Source organism: Leucopleurus acutus, assembly GCF_964270905.1.
Source record: "Leucopleurus acutus genome assembly, chromosome: 7".
NCBI lineage: Eukaryota > Metazoa > Chordata > Mammalia > Artiodactyla > Delphinidae > Leucopleurus > Leucopleurus acutus.
The window spans coordinates 114,541,112-114,560,004 of NC_139150.1; the positions used below are offsets into that span (position 1 = coordinate 114,541,112).

Below are 18,893 nucleotides of genomic sequence, written 5' to 3' on the forward strand. Positions count from 1 at the left end.
AATAAATTTTTTTTTAAATAGTAAAAACAAAAATCATATCTACTCACTGAATTTTAATTGAGTAAATTCCACATATGGAATTGTAAAAAAAAATTAGTTGAAATTCATATTTTAAATAAGGCTTATTCTGATCTACAAATATGATGGCCAAGATCCAGATTCCTTAATATTTTTTCCATTTCCCTTTTCGAGTCACACATTGTTCCCACACCAGGGTAATCAGGTCATTGGCAGGCATTGTATTGGAATGATTGCAGCAGCTCTGCAGGTGTTTCATATCAGCATTTGGAAAGATGTGAAAAGCCTTTTGGCCTCCATCCCTAGCCAACAACCCTCTAACAAATCTGTAGTTAATTTCTTTCCTGTAAGAAAGAATTGCTCTAATCCTTCAGAAGTAACATTTTGCTACATTTGAGCAATAGTTTTTGTAAAGGATTATTTTAGGGTCACAAAAATAAAGATGTCATCTATATTTTGTCTCTGACTCAGCATTACTGCTGACTCATTACTTTATGAGCCCAATTTATACCACAGTGTAAAGAGATTCACATGAATTATAATATTTCCTCTTAATGTATGAAGATACACTTGGGAGAGACAAATCCAAACAGCCCTGGAAGCTTTCCTTTTGGCAGATTGCACAGAGCGGCGTTGGTGGGTCTGAGTTTGCACAACAGGAGAATCCACTGATCCCGCCGCTGGGCTCTGGAGGTCCCCCCTTTCCTGACACCCCCCCTCCAGCATTTCTTTTGTTTCTTCTTTGTGCAGAAGTTCCCTCCCCTCCCTGATCACACACAGCAGCATCATAGGGCAGGTCCCGCACTATGGAAATATTTTCTCATCCGATTTCTACCTTCATGGCGTGCCAGAGCTCGTGGGCATCGTAGGAGGGCGGTGGGTACATGAGGCCCACCATGACTTCCTTGAAGTGATTGGAAAGCTTCTCCTTCAGGTCACTAACCAGGTCCTGTGGAGGGAAAAACAAATACCTTCATTATATCGCTTACCAATTTTATGAGAGAAATGGGATAATGGCAGAAAGTCTTCTAGCACGATTTCCTTTTCCACGTCACTTCACATAATAACTAGTCTGGTTTTAGTTCACACGTGTGTACGTGGATTACACGATATCGTGGACTTGAGGGTTTGAAAATGACTGATGCGATGACATCTCTGTATGAAACATCATCTGTATGGATATTCTAGTCACGTAAACACAGAGGGATACTCCTTCCCTAATCCCAACCCGACCCCTCTTCTCATCTCATTATGAAAATAAATAAAATTTGAAACCTGAAAGCATGTTACTTGGGAGTGCTTAGTTTTCTTGTGTGGAATTAATGAAAGAAAGTCCTTAAAGAATATATGCATTTTATTTTATCATTATAGCAATGTCTTTTAGCAAAGAGTTTCTGGTTATACTATTGCCAAAAAGCTTGTATAAGTGAATTAAGTAGTCTTAGAACTTTCTTCAAATAGTCACATGAATATACTTAGTGAAAATATTGAAAATTAAATGCTTAAAAGGAAAAATAAGTGTGCTGGATTTTTGGCCTTGAAATACAGGTACAAGAGCATGAAATTGATCGTTTTAATGTGACTTTCCTTTTACTCATGTAGAATGGATTGTTTAAAAACATATATGTTCAATTTATTTTTTGTAGGGTTACAAAGATATCTGAAAGATACTTAAAATTTACCATTTCTTGCTAAAATGTTTAGTGTATATTCAGTTTTATGTTGAAATACACAATATTTTAGTTCTGACTTGGTTCAATAATATAATTCAATAAGGCATAATAAATAAGCTTTGTTACAATAAAAACGAAATAGTCATAATTTTCATTTTATTTAGTATAATCTGGAAGCATGTTTCCTATACTGTGGGTTTTCTTTTTTAACAAATAAAAGCATCATCCACAAGGTGGTAATTGGTAACAGAGAGAATCTATTGAATTTGCGCCCAGGTCAGTGCAATTTGTTTAATGAGCAGTTAATAGGTGTCTGGGAGTTGTGGCAGGTGCTTGGAGTAGATAGATATAAGACTTATAAGATCCCTTCCTCATGGAGCTGGTAGTCTAGTCAATTCCCTCGTTCACCATCGACTGTTTCTAATCCCTTTACCAAATAGTCCTGACGGTGCTATTAGGAGACAGGTGATAGCAATGAATAAAGCTGACGTGAACATCTGAGCTCGTGAAGGCTTTGTTCTCATGCTTCCATGAGCTCAATACATCTTTTTTGAAGGAAAGATGGCAGTGTATTCAATGAGTGTTTATTTCTACTCTTTCCCAGACATGGTGGTAGGAGCTGGAGAAAAATAACACAGGGTCTCTGTTTTCAAGAGGACCAACAGCCCATAAACCCAGACGTAGCGTAAGTAAAAATGTGAGCTAATGCTTTCGAAGGCTCTGATCTTCATTTTTCACTTTATAAGATCCTAAAGCAGTAGTTCAAGAGAGTTCTAAGAATTCAGATAAGATATCAGAATGGCCTTACAGGATCAGAGGACACAAGACACAGTTACACAAGGAAGGACAAGTGGCATGGAGGTAGGAGTTCAGGTGCCATTTGTGATGGTTGATTTTATGTCAGCTTGGATGGGCCACAGCACCCGGATGTTTGGTCAAACGTTCTTCTAGATGTTTCTGTGAAGGTATTTAAAAAAAAATTTTTTTAAATTGAAGTATAGCTGATTTACAATGTTGTGTTTGTTACTGCAGTACAGCAAAGTGACTCAGTTATACATGTATATGCATTCTTTTTTCCTATTTTTTTCCATTATGGTTTATCCCAGGATATTGAATATAGTTCCCTGTGCTCTACAGTAGGACCTTGTTGTTTATCCATCATATATATAATAGTTTGCATCTGCTAACCCCAAACTGCCAGCCCATGCCTCCCCCACCCCCCTCCCCCTTGGCAACCACAAGTCTGTTCTCTATGTCTGTGAGTCTGTTTCTGTTTAATAGATAATGTCATTTGTGTTGTATTTTAGATTCCACATATAAATGATATCATATGGTGTCTGTCTTTCTCTTTCTGACTTACTTCACTTAGTATGACAATCTCTATCATATCATGTTGCTGCAAATGGCATGATTTCATTCTTTTTTTATGGCTGAGCAGTATTCCATTGTATATATGGACCACATCCTGTGAAGGTATTTTTTAGATGATTAACATTCACATCAGTGGACTTTGAGTAAAGCAGATTACTCTCCACAATGTGGGTGGGTCTCGTTCAGTCAGTTGAAGACTTTATAAGAAAAAATTGATTTTCCTTCAAGAATTCTACCAGCAGACGGCCTTTGGAACTGAGCGGCTACCCTCTCTGAGGCTCTAGCCTACCATAGTCTCTGCTGGCCTGCTGTGTGTATTTGGGCTTGCAGGCCTCTGTAATCACGTGAGCTAATTCCTCAAAATCTCCCTCTCTCTACACATCTGTTGACATCGTTCCCAACAGTGAGGACCTTGCATAGTTGGAACAGCATGTGGTTGAGATGTTTCCTTCAATATGGCTCATAATGTGCCTCTCACAGGTGTTTATTCTCCCACTACAACAAAATTAACTTCAAACTAACAATAAAAATATAGCTGGAGAATCCCAAATGTTTGGAAATTTTAAAATGCACTTTTGTATGATCCAAATCTCAAAGAATATATCACAAGGGAGTTAGAAAATACTTTTAATTTAATGAAGGTGAAAATGCAACATGTCAAAATTTGTGAGATGTGGTGAAGATAGTAATTGAAAATACACTTTTAGCTTTAAATATTTATGTTAGAAGAGAAACATACAGTCAGTGACCTAATCTTCCACCTCAAAAAATCTAGAAAAAGGAAGAGTAAATTAAGTCCAGGATAAGAAGGAAGGAAATAAGAATAAGATCAGCAATCAATGAAACTGCAAATTAATAAATACTAGAAACTGTGAATGAAATCAAAATGTAATTTTCTGAAAAGATGAGTAATGTTAATAAAATTCGAATTAGACTGACGAAAAAAAATACAAAAATATTGGCAAAGTAAGAGTGACATATACAAATACTACAGACATTAAAGGAAAAAAGAATTTATGAACATATTTATAACACTATATATGTAAGTGAAATATAGCTGATTTACAATGTTGTGTTAGTTTCAAGTGTAGAGCAAAGTGATTCAGTTATACATATATATATATTTTAATTTTTTCCAAATTCTTTTCCCTTATAGGTTATTACAAAATATTGAGTAGCGTTCCCTCTGCTATACAGTAGGTCCTTGTTGTTTATCTATTCTATATATAGTAGTGTGTGTCTGTTAATCCCATACTACTAATTTATCCTGCCCTCTCCAAACTTGGCAATCACAAGTCTATTCTCTGTGCTGTCAGTCTGTTTCTGTTTTGTAAATACGTTCATTTGTGTCATATTTTAGATTCCACATATAAGTGATATCATATGATATTTGTCTTTCTGTTTTACTTCACTTAGTGTAATTATTTCTAGGTCCATCCATGTCACTGCAAATGGCATTATTTCATTCATTTTCATGGCTGAGTAATATTCCATTGTATATATGTACCACATCTTCTTTATCCATTCATCTGTCGATGGACATTTAGGTTACTTCCATGTTTTGGCTATTGTAAATAGTGCTGCAGTGAACATTGGGGTGCATGTATCCTTTTGAATTATGCCATCATCAAAAAGTCTACAAATAATAACTGCTGGAGAGGCTGCTCACCACCTATAGGTTATGTTTATTGCCTTGCTGGTGCATCCCTAGAAGCTGCCTGTGGCTGCATCACAGAAACAGCCAAGCAGAAGCTAAGGTTGACTTGCTGGAGAGGATGTGGAGAAAAGGGAACCCTCCTACAGTGTCAGTGGGAATGTAAACTGGTGCAGCCACTATGGAGAACAGTATGGAGGTTCCTTAAAAAACAAAAATAGAGTTACCGTATGACCCAGCAAACCAATTCCTCAGCATATATCTGCAGAAAACCATAATTCAAAGATACACCACTATATTTTAAAATTTAGTTGAAATGGTTCGATTCCTTGACAGACACAAATTACCAGAATAAACTCAAGGAGAGTTTGAAACTCAGTCGAAATTTCCTTTTATTTATTTTGAAAAACTGGATTCACAATTAACCCACACTCTTAATCTCTAGACCCAGGTGAAGTCACTTGATACAATCTATGAAACATTTAAGGTGGAAGTAAAATCCACCCTGCACAAAATCTTGTAGAAAGCAGCAGATGAAAGAATACTTATCAATTTATTTTATGTGACTAGTGCTGTCCTAATACCAAAAAACCCCCAAACAAACAAAAAACAAACAAAAAACTAAATCCAGCGCAGTGCCTTAAAGGTTTAAATGCAAACAGACCAATGGAATAGACTTTTATGTAGAGAGTAAAGGGTCCTGGCAGCTGATGGAAAGATAGAAATGTTAGAATTATCATCACTTTTGCGAGACTTCCTCTGACCCTCGGGGAAGCTGATTATTTCTTTGCCACCGCTGCTGCACCCTCGCACTTATTACACTAGATTTAATGACCATATTATATGCATTTATGTCCCCCCAACGTCTATCAGACACGGACTTTCTCACAAATGTCCTCAAATCCATCATCTCGCTCTGGCACAGTGCTGAGTACTCAGATGTGCAGAGTACGTGGTATATAATGTATAAATGAACATGTGAACAAGTGCGAGAATAAAGGAATAAATGTGGGAGGAGAAAGCCCTGAATTTACTGATTAAATGTAAAAGATAAAGGCAATGGCCTGGGCACTGCAAAATCTTCCATTTGATCTTCAGTCACTTTTTGGGTCCGTATCCCTCCCAAACATTCATAACAGCATCTTCCCTTACTTCACCTGTGATCGCCTTGGGCGCTGACCCTGAACACCTGTGCGGTTTCCACTGCTGATAGGGATCAGCGCGGCCGCTAGATGGCGCGGGGGAGCTTTGCTTTGGAGCGCAGGCGTGCGTGCGTCTGTGCGTGCGCGTATGCGTGTGCGTGCGTGCGTGTGTACATGGCTCTAGCAAACTGATTTCATAAGGTGGCTCGAGGAAGTCAGAGAATTTGGGTGGAACAGGCAGTGCCAGGCGTCTTCCCAACCCGTCGCGCCAGGCCTGGGGGTGGCGTGTGGTTCCGGTCCTGGCCAAGCATCAGCTGTGAGGTGACAGGTAGGTGCCCTTACTTCTGTGTCTGCTTCCCGTCTGTACAGTGAGAATTCTAACAGCACCCACCTCATAGCATTGGCCTTAACAGAATATATTTAACTCAGGTGGAATTCTTAAAATATTTTCTGGGAGGTATGAGGCACTCAAAATATCTCCCCCCCCCAATATTAGGTAATTTGCTGCAGATTAAAAATGGCTGATACTAGCTGCTTCCTCTCTCCCCTCTTTCTGTCTCTCTGCACCCCAGAAGTTTGCGTGTTACACTGCAGTTCTCACACGTTACCAATATCCATTGTCAGTAAATTCTATGGTCTCTAACTTACATCCAGAAACTGACGATTTTGTCCCACTTCTACCGCCATAACCCTGGCTTCGGCACCGTCGTGGCTCCTTACGACAATGCAGCAGCCTCCGAGTGAGTCCCCTTCTGCCCTTACACCTGTCCTCCCCACACACACCTGACAGGTGCTCCTGGAAGAATGCCGATCAGTTAGTCACTCCTCTGCAGAAACACCCTTTGCCACTCCCAACTCCAGGATGAGTTACAGCTACTTTTGTGCAGCTGAGCTCGGGATAAGCAAACATGCAGGTGTTTTATGCGATGGTCACCAAGGCGCACGATGTCCCCTTGGCCAATCTGTGCCCTCACCTCCTGCCCTTCCTCTGCCTGCTCCCGACCCCCCTCCACCCCCTGGGCTTCCGGTGGCTCCTGGCACAGCAGACCTGCCCCCTCAGGGCCATTGCTTTCTCCTCCCTGTAGCTTGAATGTTCCTTCTCTAGCCCAGCACGTGGCTCGCCCCTTGGACTTCTTCACAGAGCCTGCCATCGTCAGGCTATTTACAATTACAGTAAGTCCTCTACATACGAACGTTCACGGTGTGAACTTTCAGAGATGCGAATATGCCCAGAGAAAGGACAAAGAGAGAGAAGAAGAAGTAACTGAAGAACCGAAGAGGTTCACGACGCAGGAAACGGCAAGGGGATTTTCTCTATCTGAGGAGGCACTGTTAGTTTCTGAGGCACAGAACCCGAACGTAGAACGGTACACGAAGGTTGCAGCAGCCGTTCAGAATGCAATCCAGTGCTACCGTGTCATCTATGACGAGAAAAAAAGAGCTACTACCCAGACATCACTGGATCGTTCTTTCAAGAGAGTAGATAGAAGTGAATCCAGCAAGGAACCAGAGCCTGTGCCATCAGCGTCAGGCGTGAGTGAAACTGCAGCTTGCCCTCCGTCCCCTATTGCTGACGATCCTTCAGCTCTGCCATCTCCCACCTCCTCTCCCTCCTCCAGTCAGTAACTCTTCTTGCCTGTTCCCTCGATACCAGCCCCTGGATGCCAGCTGTTGTACTGGACTACTGTACTTTACAGTACTGTACTGTAAGATTAAAAAGCTTTTCTCTATTTTTTGTGTTTCTTTGTTTTTTATGTATTCTTTGTGTGAAGAGTATTATAAACCTATGACAGTACATACTATACAGCCGACTGTGTCAGTGGGGTTCCTAGGCTAACTTTGCTGGACTTACGAACAAATCGGACTTGTGAACGCGCTCTGGGAACGGAACTCGTTCGCACGTGGGGGACTTACTGGCCACTTGGTCCGCCAGCACTCCCTGTCCTTCTTACCAGGCTTCATCTTTTCTCCAGAGCACTAGTCCCTTCTAACAGGACACGTTTCACTAATTTTTCTCTGTCTCACCAGGTAAAGACCCTGGCAGGGCTTTTGGTCTGTTTTATTCATGGCAGTTTCTCCAGCCGTAGCACGGTGCCAGCTACACAGCATTGGTATAAAATAATGAACGAATGGGTCCACTCGTATTTCCTCAGTTGTTTGTTTGGAGGCATTGGCTGCTCAAGGAAAAACAAGCAACGTTCCCCATCTGCACGCACTTTGATTTCATGGAGGGGCTGGAACTCAGGAATTACAGTGCCCTTGCACTGCAAATGGGCAAAGAGTGCTACAGTGGTTTTTCAGGGCATCACAAGAACATATCACTTTCATTTGCGAAGATACATATTGAATAATATGTTTAAGTAGCTAAACTTTGCAAGTTCAAAGAGGAGCCTTCAAACACATTCTCTAGTTAGAGTCTTAAATTCTCTCTGGGAGGGATAGAAATAGCTTTGCCAATGCAACCTTTGGAGTGTGCCTTTCCCCAGGCCGACTGCCTCTGCTTTCTTGTTTGCCCTACAGGGATGCTATGGACCTCACAGCTTGGCCCTGCATTAGGCTAATGAGTACATGCTGTTCAAGCTGGGCTGCTCTGAGCTCCTGGGGGCTGCAGGTGGGCCACCCACAGCAATTCCGACAGCTCCATTTAAACAAAGTAACATGGCGGTTCCTTTTCCTTTCTTCTTTTTACCTTTATCTAATTGTGTGCACTCAGGGGCAAGACATAGAAGGATGACTAGCACTCTGTCTGAATATGCTCAGGGGAATAGTTTTATATGCTTTTAACTTGTATGCCTTTTCTGTTATCATAAAAAAAATACTTGCTGTTGAAACACTCTGTGATGTAGGCCTGTACAAAGTGTAACTTAGAAGTTGTCTTCATTCTACCCCCACTGGTATTCATTGTGTAAATACTTGGGCAATTGTATATTATAAAAACACTAGTGCAAGCTGCTTTGTCACTGTGCAGTGATAAGTAAATTTTTTAAAAATGTATTTATTTATATTGAAGTATAGTTGATTTATTATCTTGTGTTAGTTTCAAGTATACAGCAAAGTGATTCAGTTATAGGTTACTACAGGATGTTGAATATAGTTCCCTGTGCTATACAGTAAACCCTTGTTGTTTATTTTATATATTCAGCGTGTATCTGTTAATCCCAAACTCCTAATTTATCCCTTTCCCCCACTCCCTTTCCCCTTTGGTAACCATAAGTTTGTTTTCCATTCTGTGAGTCTGTTTCTGTTTTTTATATAGATTCATTTGTATTATTTTTTAGATTCCACATGTAAGTGATATCATGTGACATTTGTCCTTCTCTGTCTGACTTAACTTCACTTAGTATGGTCACCTCTAGGTCCATCCATGTTGCTGCAAATGACATTATTTCATTCTTTTTTATGGCTGAGTAATATTCCATTGTATATATGTACCACATCTTCTTTATCCATTCCCCTGTTATTGGAAATTTAGGATATTTCCATGTCCTGGCTATTGTAAACAGTGCTGCAGTGAACATTGGGGTGCATGTATCTTTTCAAATTAAAGTTTCCATGTTTTCCAGATATATGCCCAGGAATGGGATTGCAGGATTATATGGTAACTCTATTTTTAGTTTTTTGAGGAACCTCCATACTGTTTTCCATAGTGGCTGCAACAATTTACATTCCCTTTTCTCCACACTCTCTCCAGCATTTGTTATTTGTAAATTTTTATTGATGGCTATTCTGACTGGTGTGTGGTGATACCTCATTGTGGTTTTTATTTGCATTTCTCTGATAATTAGTGATGTTGAACATCTTTTCATATACATATCGGCCATTTGTATGTCTTCTTTTGAGAAATGTTTATTTAGGTATTCTGCCTATTTTTTGATTGGGTTGGTTTTTTTGTTTTTTTGATATTGAGCTCTATGAGCTGTTTGTATATTTTGGAAATTAAACCCTTGTCTGTTGCATCCTTTGCAAATATTTTCTCCCAGTCCATAGGTTGTCTTTTTGGTTTGTTTGTGATTTCCTTTGCTGCACAAAAGCTTTTAAGTTTGATTAGGTCCCATTTGTTTATTTTTGCTTTTATTTCTTTGCCTTGGGAGATTGATCTAAGAAAATATTGCTAGGATTTATGTCAGAGAATATTTTGCCTATGTTCTCTTCTAGGAGTTTTATGGTACCATGTCTTATATATAAGCTTTACGCCATTTGGAGTTTATTTTTATGTATGGTGTGAGGGGGTGTTCTGACTTCATTGATTTACGTGTGGCTGTCCAGCTTTCCCAACACCACTTGTTAAAGAGACTGTCTTTTCTCCACTGTGTATTCTTGCCTCCTTTGTTGAAGATTAATTGACTGTATGTGTGTGGATTTATTTTGGGGCTCTCTCTTCTGTTCCATTGATTCATATATCTGTTTATGTGCCAATATCACACTGTCTTGATTCCTGTAGCTTTGTAGTATTGTCCAAAGTCTGGGAGGCTTATGCCTCCAGTTTTTTTCTTTTTTCTCAGGATTGCTTTGGCAATTCTGGGTCTTCCGTGGTTCCATATAAATTTTAAGATTATTTGTTCTAATTCTGTGAAAAATGTCATGGGTAATTTGATAGGGATCACATTAAATGATAGGGGAGTATGGCCTTTTTTTTTTTTTTTTTTTGCGGTAGTCGGGCCTCTCACTGCTGCAGCCTCTCCCGTTGCGGAGCACAGGCTCTGGACGTGCAGGCTCAGCGGCCATGGCTCACAGGCCCAGCTGCTCCGCGGCATGTGGGATCCTCCCAGACCGGGGCACGAACCCGTGTCCCCTGCATTGGCAGGCAGACCCCCAACCACTGCGCCACCAGGGAAGCCCGAGTATGGCCATTTTAACAATATAAATTCTTCCAAGAGCATGGGTTATCTTTCCATTTCTTTGAATCATCTTCAGCTTTCTTTATCAACATTTTATAGTTCTCAACATATAGTTCTTTCACCTCCTTGGTTAGGTTTATGCCTAGGTATCTTCTTTATTTTGAAGCAATTTTAAATGGGATTGATTTTTTAATTTTCTCTTTCTGATATTTCATTGTTAGTGTAAAGAAATGCAGCAGATTTCTGTACATTAATTTTGTATCCTGCTACTTTGCTGAATAGTTTTTGTGCAGGGTCTTTACAGTTTTCTATGTATAGTATCATGTCATGTGCATATAATGACAATTTTACCTCTTCCCTTTGAATTTGGATACTTTTTATTTCTTTTTCTTGTCTGATTGCTGTAGCTAGGACTTCCAATATTATGTTGAATAGAAGTGGTGAGAGTGGGCATCTTTGTCTTGCTTCAGAATTTAGTGGGAAGGTTTTCAGCTTTTCACCACTGATTATTATGTTGGTTGTGGGTTTGTCATAAATGGCTTTTATCATCTTGAGACATGTTCCCTCTATACCCATTTTGGTGAGAGTTTTTATCACAAATGGATGTTTAATTTTATCAAATGCTTTTTCTGTGTCTATTGAGACTTTGTCCTTTCTTTTCTTAATGTAGTGCATCACATTGATAGATTTGTATGTGTTGAACCATTGTTGTGACCTTGGAATAAGTCCTACTTGTAATATGCTGTTGGATCCAATTTGCTAATATTTTTGAGGAATTTTTCATCTATATTCATCAAAGATATTGGCCTGTAATTCTATTTTTTTGTAGTGACTTTGTCTGGTTTTGGTATCAGGGTAATGGTGGCTTCATAGAATGACTTTGGGAGTGTTCCCTCCTCTTCAGTCTTTTGGAAGAGTTTGAGAAGGATAGGTATAAGTTCTTTGTATGTTTGGTAGAATTCCCCAGAGAAGACATCCAGTCCTGGACTTTTGTTTGCAGGGAGTTTTGTTTTTGTTTTGTTTTTTTTAATCGCAGATTCTATTTCACTTCTAGTATCAGTCTGTTCAAATTATCTCTTTTTTATTGGCTCAATTTTGGCAGGTTGTATGTTTTTAGAAACTTGCCTATTCTAGATTGTCCAATGTGCTGGTATATAACTGTTCAAAGTATTTTCTTACATTTTTTTTTGGTATTTCTGTGGTATCAGTTGATATTTTTCCTCTTTCATTTCTTTCTTTTTTTTTTTTTTGGCGGTACGCGGGCCTCTCACCGCTGTGGCCTCTCCCGTTGCGGAGCACAGGCTCCGGACGCACAGGCTCAGTGGCCATGGCTCATGGGCCTAGCCGCTCCGCGGCATGTGGGATCTTCCCAGACCGGGGCACGAACCCGTGTCCCCTGCGTCGGCAGGCGGACTCTCAACAACTGCGCCACCAGGGAAGCCCTCTCCTCTTTCATTTCTTATTTTGTTTATTTGGGTTCTCTCTCTTTTCTTCTTGGTGAGCCTGACTAGAGGTTTGTTGATTTTTTCTTTATCCTTTCAAAAAACCAGTTCTTGGTTTTACTGATTTTTTTTCTATTGATTATCTCTATTTATTTCCTCTCTGATCTTTAATATTTCATTCCTTTTGCTAACTTTGGGTTTTGTTTTTTCTTCTTTTTCTAGTTCTTTTAGGTGGTAGGTTAAGTTGTTAATTTAAGATTTTTCTTATTTCTTGAGGAAGGCCTATATCACTGTGAACTTCTCTCTTCTAACTGCCTTTGCTGCATCCCATAGGTTTTGTAAGGCTGTGTTTTCATTGCCATTTGTCTCGAGGTGTTTTCTGATTTCCTCTTTGATTTCATCATTGACCCATTTGTTTTTCAGTAGCATGTTGTTTAGTCTCCATGTGATAATTTCCCCATTCTTTCTGTGGTTGATTTCTAGTTTTATGCCGTTGTGGTCAGAAAAGAGGCTTGAAATAATTTCTCTCCTCTTAAATTTCTTGAGGCTTGTTTTGTTCCTAGTATGTGATGTATACTAGAGAATGTGTATTCTGGCATGTTTTTGGATGTAGTGTCCTGTAGATGTCAATTAAGTTAAACTGTTCCATTGTGTCATTTAGGGTCTCTGTTGCTTTACTGATTTTCTGTCTGGAAGATCTGTCCATTGATGTCAGTGGGGTGTTAAAGTCTCCTACTATATTGTATTTTTGTCAGTTTCTCCCTTCATATCTGTTAGCATTTGTTTTGTGTATTTAGGTGCTCCTATATTGGGTGCATATATGTTAATGAGTGGCATATCCTTTTGTATTGATCCTCTTATCGTTATATAGTGTCCTTCGTTGTCTTTCTTTATGGCCTTTGTTTTAAAGTGTATTTTGTCTGACATGAGTATAGCTACCGCTGCTTTCTTGTCATTTCCATTTGCATGAAATATCTTGTCGGACCCCTCACTTGTAATCTGTGTGACTTGTGCCCTAAAGTGAGTCCTTGTAGGCAGCATATTGTAGGTTCTTGTTTTTATCCAATCTGCTACTCTGTGTCTTTTTAACAGAGCATTTAGTCTATAGACATTTAAAGTAATTTTTGATAAGTATGTATTTACTGCCATTTCAAACCTTGTTTTCCAGTTGATTTTGTATTTCTCTTTTGTTCCTTCTTTTTGTTTTTTCTTTTGCGATTTGATGGTTTTCTTTTGTATTATGCTTGAGCTCCTTTCTTTTTGGTTTTTGTGAATCTCTTGTATGTTTTTTATTTGTAATTACCCTGATTTTCAAGTATGTTAACCCTTAACCATATCTAATTGCTTTAGACCGATAGTCATATAAGCTCAAACACATTCTAAAAGGTCTACATTTTCTTACTCGCCTTCCCACATTTTGTAATTTTGACATCCTATTTTTATCTTCATGTTTATTCTTTTGCTGTTAATTGTAGTTACAATCACTTTTACAAAAATTTTTGATTGTTTTTAATCTATGTATTGGCCAATTTAAGTGATTTTCAGTCCTTTTATATATTTGCCTTTCCTGTTATGTTTTTCCTTTTCTTATAGATTGTTGTTTCTTTTCTCTTTTGAGAAAACCTTGCAATATTTCTTTTAGGATAGATTTAACATTGCTATATTCTTTTAGCTTTTTCTTGTCTGAGAAATTCTTTATCTTTCTTTCTGTTCTAAATGATAATCATGCTGGGTAGAGTATCCAAGTTTGCAGATTTTTCCCTTTCAGCACTTTGAATATATATTGCCACTCCCTCTGGCCTGCAAAGTTTCTGCAGAGAAATCAGCTGATAGCCTTATGGGAGTTCCCTTTGTGTTTCTTTTGCTGCCTTTAGAATCCTCTCTTTGTCTTTCACTTTTGCCATTTCAATTATGATATTCCTTGGTGTGAGTCTTTTTGCATTCATCTTGTTTGGGACCCTCTGTGCTTCATGTTCCTGGATAGCTATCTCCTTCTTTAGGTTTGGGAAGTTTTTAGCCATAATTTCTTCAAATACATTTTCAATCCCCTTTCTTCTTTTTTCTCCTTCTGGGATCCCTATTTAGCATAGGTTGGTACACTTTGTATTAGCCCATAGGTCTCGTATGTTGCTTTTTTTAAATTTGTCTTTTTGTCTGCTGTTCTGATTGGGTGATTTCCATTATTCTATCTTCCAGATCACTTACTTGTTCTTCTGCATTATTTAGTCCGCTATTCACTGCTTTTAGCTCAGTTTTTGTCTCAGCAATTGAGCTGTCTAATTTTGACTGGCTCCTCTGTATAGTTTCTAGTTGCTTGTTACAGTGATCTGCGTTTCTATCGAAATTTTTCTTAATTCCTTTAGCATTTGTATTACCTCCTTTTTGAACTTGGGAGCTGTTAGACAGGAGTCAAATATATGATAATAGGTATTTATGGAACATGCCTAGAATTGTACCTTACTCAGTAGCTAAGAAAATAATTCCCTCTAATCTTGATTATTCACATTAATAAAAATATAGGAATATCAATGATTAACATACAAGAAATCTATAAACTCTCCCGCAGAAAGGGAAAGCCAGCAGAAGACACACCTTGTCCAGGTGGAAGAAATCATTCTGAACGTGAGCACTGGGGGAGGTCAAGGGGCCCTCACCAAGGTCAGGCAGGGTGACCCGGGGCAGCCAGAGCAGGGAATGAGGGAGAAGGGAAATGTAGGCAGTTTGTGAATGTTCTTTTTAACTATTGGATTCTAAAGTGATGTTTTTCTTTTTCTCCTTTGTTTTTAGAGGCAGAGCGGAATTCTATAAATGCAGTGCCTGTTCTGTGTCAGACCCAGGCAGGACTCTGGAGGGAAGGATGGCGGCCAGTAACCCGGTCCCTGATTTCCAGGAGGTGATGGTCGAGGGGTCAGGAGGTAAGTAAACCCGAACCCCTGGTGGGGAGGAGGACAGCATGACCCCCTGACCTGGGCGCCTGCAGGAGAGGATGGGGCAGCAGCTGGAGAGAATGTGGTGCAACGGTGTCAGGTGTCAGGGATGCGTGTCTAGGGTGGCCTGGCTGTGCAGGTCTGGGCCCTGGAGTACACGGAGGACCAGGCGGGCCGGGCAGCCTGCTGTCAGTTTGCAGACCGCAGGGCCTGCCTTTGATGCGGTGGATGAAGCAGGAGGTGGTGAGCCGGCTTGAGGTGCGGAGCAGAGAGGGGCTGCGGGACTCGGTGAGCCTGTGGGCAGGTGGGTTGAATTCGGTGCCCAGATGGGTATTTGTGAGGGGAATTGAGATTAACGCTCAGGGATTAAAGCAAGAAAGTGGAGTTTTAGATTTGGACTCTTTCTGGCTTCAATTTGGGGGGTACCCAGGGGAAGGGCTGGGGGGCAGCAGCTCTGGGGGCGAGGGGCATTTCCACATCCATCTGGGTACCACATGGTGAGGGCCCAAATCAGGACAGTGTGAGCCAGGGACACGGGACAGGAAAAGTGACTCTGAGACCCGGTAACTGATGTCTGACGGGGCATTTCAGAGCAGAGAGGCCCCTATCAGCTCGTCTAAGGGTCCCTAAGTTCCCCGGTGCCCAGGGACCTCAGCACAGGGGATCTGACCACTCTGAGACGTTGGGCGTGTGGTAAGTGCTCCACCCTGGAGGATCCGTTGTTCGATGAGTTGTAAGCACCTCATTTCTGAATTATTTGAATCTGTTCTAGGGTAATTTTGTAGAGAGTGATAAAGTAATGCTGTTACCTAAGTTAACCTGATCTATGAAAAGCACAGATGTATGCAAAGTTTTGGGTTAAAAATTTACTGAAAAATGACCTCTCTTATGGCAGTATGCATATCAAAACAATATTGGATTACTAATGCCGCAACTTGTATAGCTTTTACATTCTCTTTCAAAAGAGAACTAGTACTGGTGTCATTGGAACATAAGAAAAGTAACAGTTTTACCTGGAGAAAAAGCAAAACTGGTTTCCATCTACGGCTTAATTCAGCCAATTTCATGAGCAGTGGTGGCTTTTTGGACTCGTCATTCATTCTAAAGCAGAGGTATACCTTTGTTTTGCGTACTGTAGGTGTTGAGACTGAGGTTTGGAGATGGAGTATGTTTTTAAGGACTAACGTTACAGAAAAAGATTTATGATGGCGTTTCATGGATAAGGCTCAGTTGACAAAGAAATTGCTGTTGCAGGTCCTTTTGGCCTGAAGAGTTTCTGTTCTGAATCTGTGGTTTAAATGCATAACAAAAGAAAGCTTTAATGCCGCTTGCTTTGAAATTGGGGCGATGACTTTAAAGCCCTGTGGGTAGTTTGATTGCCCGAAACTATTTTTAAGCGCAACGGCAGCTGTGGGAAGGAAAGCTAGTGGGGAATTTGCTTGGGTTGAGAGGTGGGTGAGGACCTCTGGAGAAATGCAGGAAAAGGTCTTATTTGGGGGCCTTGGATTGTCAGCCCCTTGCGCACTTTCCCTAGAGCCTGACGCAGGGGTGTTTTCAGCCTAACTGGACCAAGTGGTGGTGTCGGGCTACCAGAACTTTTACTTCATGAAGCTGAACAATTTCTGAGAAAGGGCTGGTGGGATCACAGGCACATTGGATGTGTCTCTTTCCGACATTCTGTGCAACACATTTGGGGCAGAAGAACTGTTTCTGATGTTTGGTGAAGTCGGAAGCCTTTGTAATCAGAGGCTGAAAAGGGTACCGGTACCAGTTCTGAGGCTTCTCAGGAATTTCCTTGGAAAGGGGTGGGGAGGGAGTGACTCACCCGGCCAAAGGTGCTCAGGTAGGCCTCCGCGATCACCAGCCTCTGCGCGTTGCAGCGCTGGGTCAGGATGTCGATCAGCAGGTCCTTGTCACAGCCTGGAAAAGGGGCGTATTTGGAGAGTCGTGAGACTGCTACCCTGTAGGTAGGAAGAACTCAGTGTCCAGGGATCAAAGGCAGCATGCAAGCTTGTCCCCGTGATGCTTCCAGCAGGCAGGGAACGATTCCAACTCAAATGGAAGTCACAGGGCAGCCCCTGACGTGGCGAGGTACCTCCCGTCTCTCCTCTTGATGCTACAACTACAGATTTTCCTTCAAAAGGATTCAGTAAAAATACAGAGGAGTGAAGAATGTGGTCTTTCTTCTACCACCCCTCCTACCCCACCAACAAAAGGCTTTCCTGGACGCCAAGCTGATTCCTGTTTGAATTGGCCACGTATCTTTCTTACTGTACGGTTTGATATGACTTACAACAAATGTACATTAAGACAAAAGTAACTGCTGTGGTGCTGATGTCAGCAGGTGAGAGGATCCCGGTCATTGTCTCCTTTGGAGAAAGAATCCCACAAAGAGACATTGTAAAGCAGGCACAGAGTTTATTGGAAGCACAGTATGAGAAAAGAGAAGCGATTTATTTAGAGCAGAAGCAAAGCGCAGATACACACCCAGAGAAGAGTGCAGGAGTCCTGAACGAGGAGAGTGGATTTAAATCACTTATTCGGGACAGTTCTTCCAGGTCTCTGTTCTCCTCTGGCCAATTATCTCCCTTCTTCTCCCACATCTGACCTGTCTCCGGGCCCTCCCAGTATGTGTGCACATCTTTTTGCCAAGATGGATTCCAGCGCGGAGGCTGACGGGAGGTCTGACAACACGTATTATGGGGTAGTGCCCCCTCCCTTTTTGACCCCCTGAGGAGCCTCTCTGTGCATGTGCGCTTGGAGAGGTTTCCCTGACCTCAGGAGATGTGATAGTCATGGTCATCTCACCTCTTCAGCAGAGCTCAGCTCCTGCCATTAACTTTGTCCTTCGAGTGTCAGGGGAAAACAGAGCTCCAGTTGAGTCCACTTGACATACCCCAGCTGCTCAGCCCAGGGGTGCATCTGCCTCATACCTCAGTCCAGACCCCAACAGAAGGAAGAGTCCTGGGGAAGGGGCTGTGAGGGGGGGACCATGCCCCTGCCCAGGGGTGGGCAGCCCCTCCCCATAACAGAGGCTCTGCTCCTGGGCTCTGAGGCCCCGCTTCCTCCTGCACCAACCCATGAACCTGAAAAAACGCCTGAATGCACAGCTGCTTCAGGGAAATTTAGCTGCAACGTTAGTGGTGGTAGAGTAACCAAGAAGGTGTTAGCATCCCCTCAGCTTGACCAAAATTCAGACAAACTTCTCCTGATTAGAAGCCTTTGACCTCTTTCCTTCCTCCTTTCTTTCTTTCTTTCTTTCTTTCTTTCTTTCTTTCTTTCTTTCTTTCTTTCTTTCTTTCTTTCTTTCTTTCTTTCTTTCTTTCTTTCTTTCTTTTCTTTCTTTCTTTCTCTTTCTTTCCTTCCTTCCTTCCTTCCTTCTTTCTTTCTTTCTTCTTGTCTTCCTTCCTTCCTTCCTTCCTTCCTGCTTTCTTTCCTTTTTTCTGAGAGCATTTACTTCAGAAAACTTGCAGTTGTAAATTCTTTCTTTTCCCCTCAAGACATAAATCTTGTCCCAACCACCTGCCAGTTTTAATGCCCAGAAATGCCTTTCTCAAGGACTTGGGATGCATCCCTTTGAAATACAATCGCCAGGAAAGATAGAGCCACTGTCTCCCAGCCTCTGTGGCAGGCAGGACCCTGAGTACCAATGAGCAGCCTCAGAAGTCCTCATTGTGTTGACCAAGGCCCCCGCCCCTGTGACCTCTAGAACATCCCAGGGCTCAGACCTCGCCTGCCTTTTGTTTCAGAGGAGCTGAGTTCAGTCTCTCTCCTCTTTCATAAAGGCTTCCCTGCCTGTTGAATTCTGTGTGGTATACTTTCCCTTTG

The 18,893-nt window shown here is 41.3% G+C and overlaps 1 protein-coding gene across 1 annotated transcript in view; it reads right to left on the reverse strand.

Moving 5' to 3' along the window:
• The window catches only part of ANXA10 (annexin A10), a gene marked incomplete at both ends in the record, with an annotated part of 39,637 nt that overhangs the window by 15,406 nt on the left and 5,338 nt on the right, over positions 1–18,893 (reverse strand). The window contains 2 exons of the mRNA XM_082842373.1: positions 854–967; positions 16,891–16,985. Coding sequence (XP_082698499.1) covers positions 854–967; positions 16,891–16,985 — 209 coding nt within the window. The remainder of the gene's footprint in view (positions 1–853; positions 968–16,890; positions 16,986–18,893) is intronic.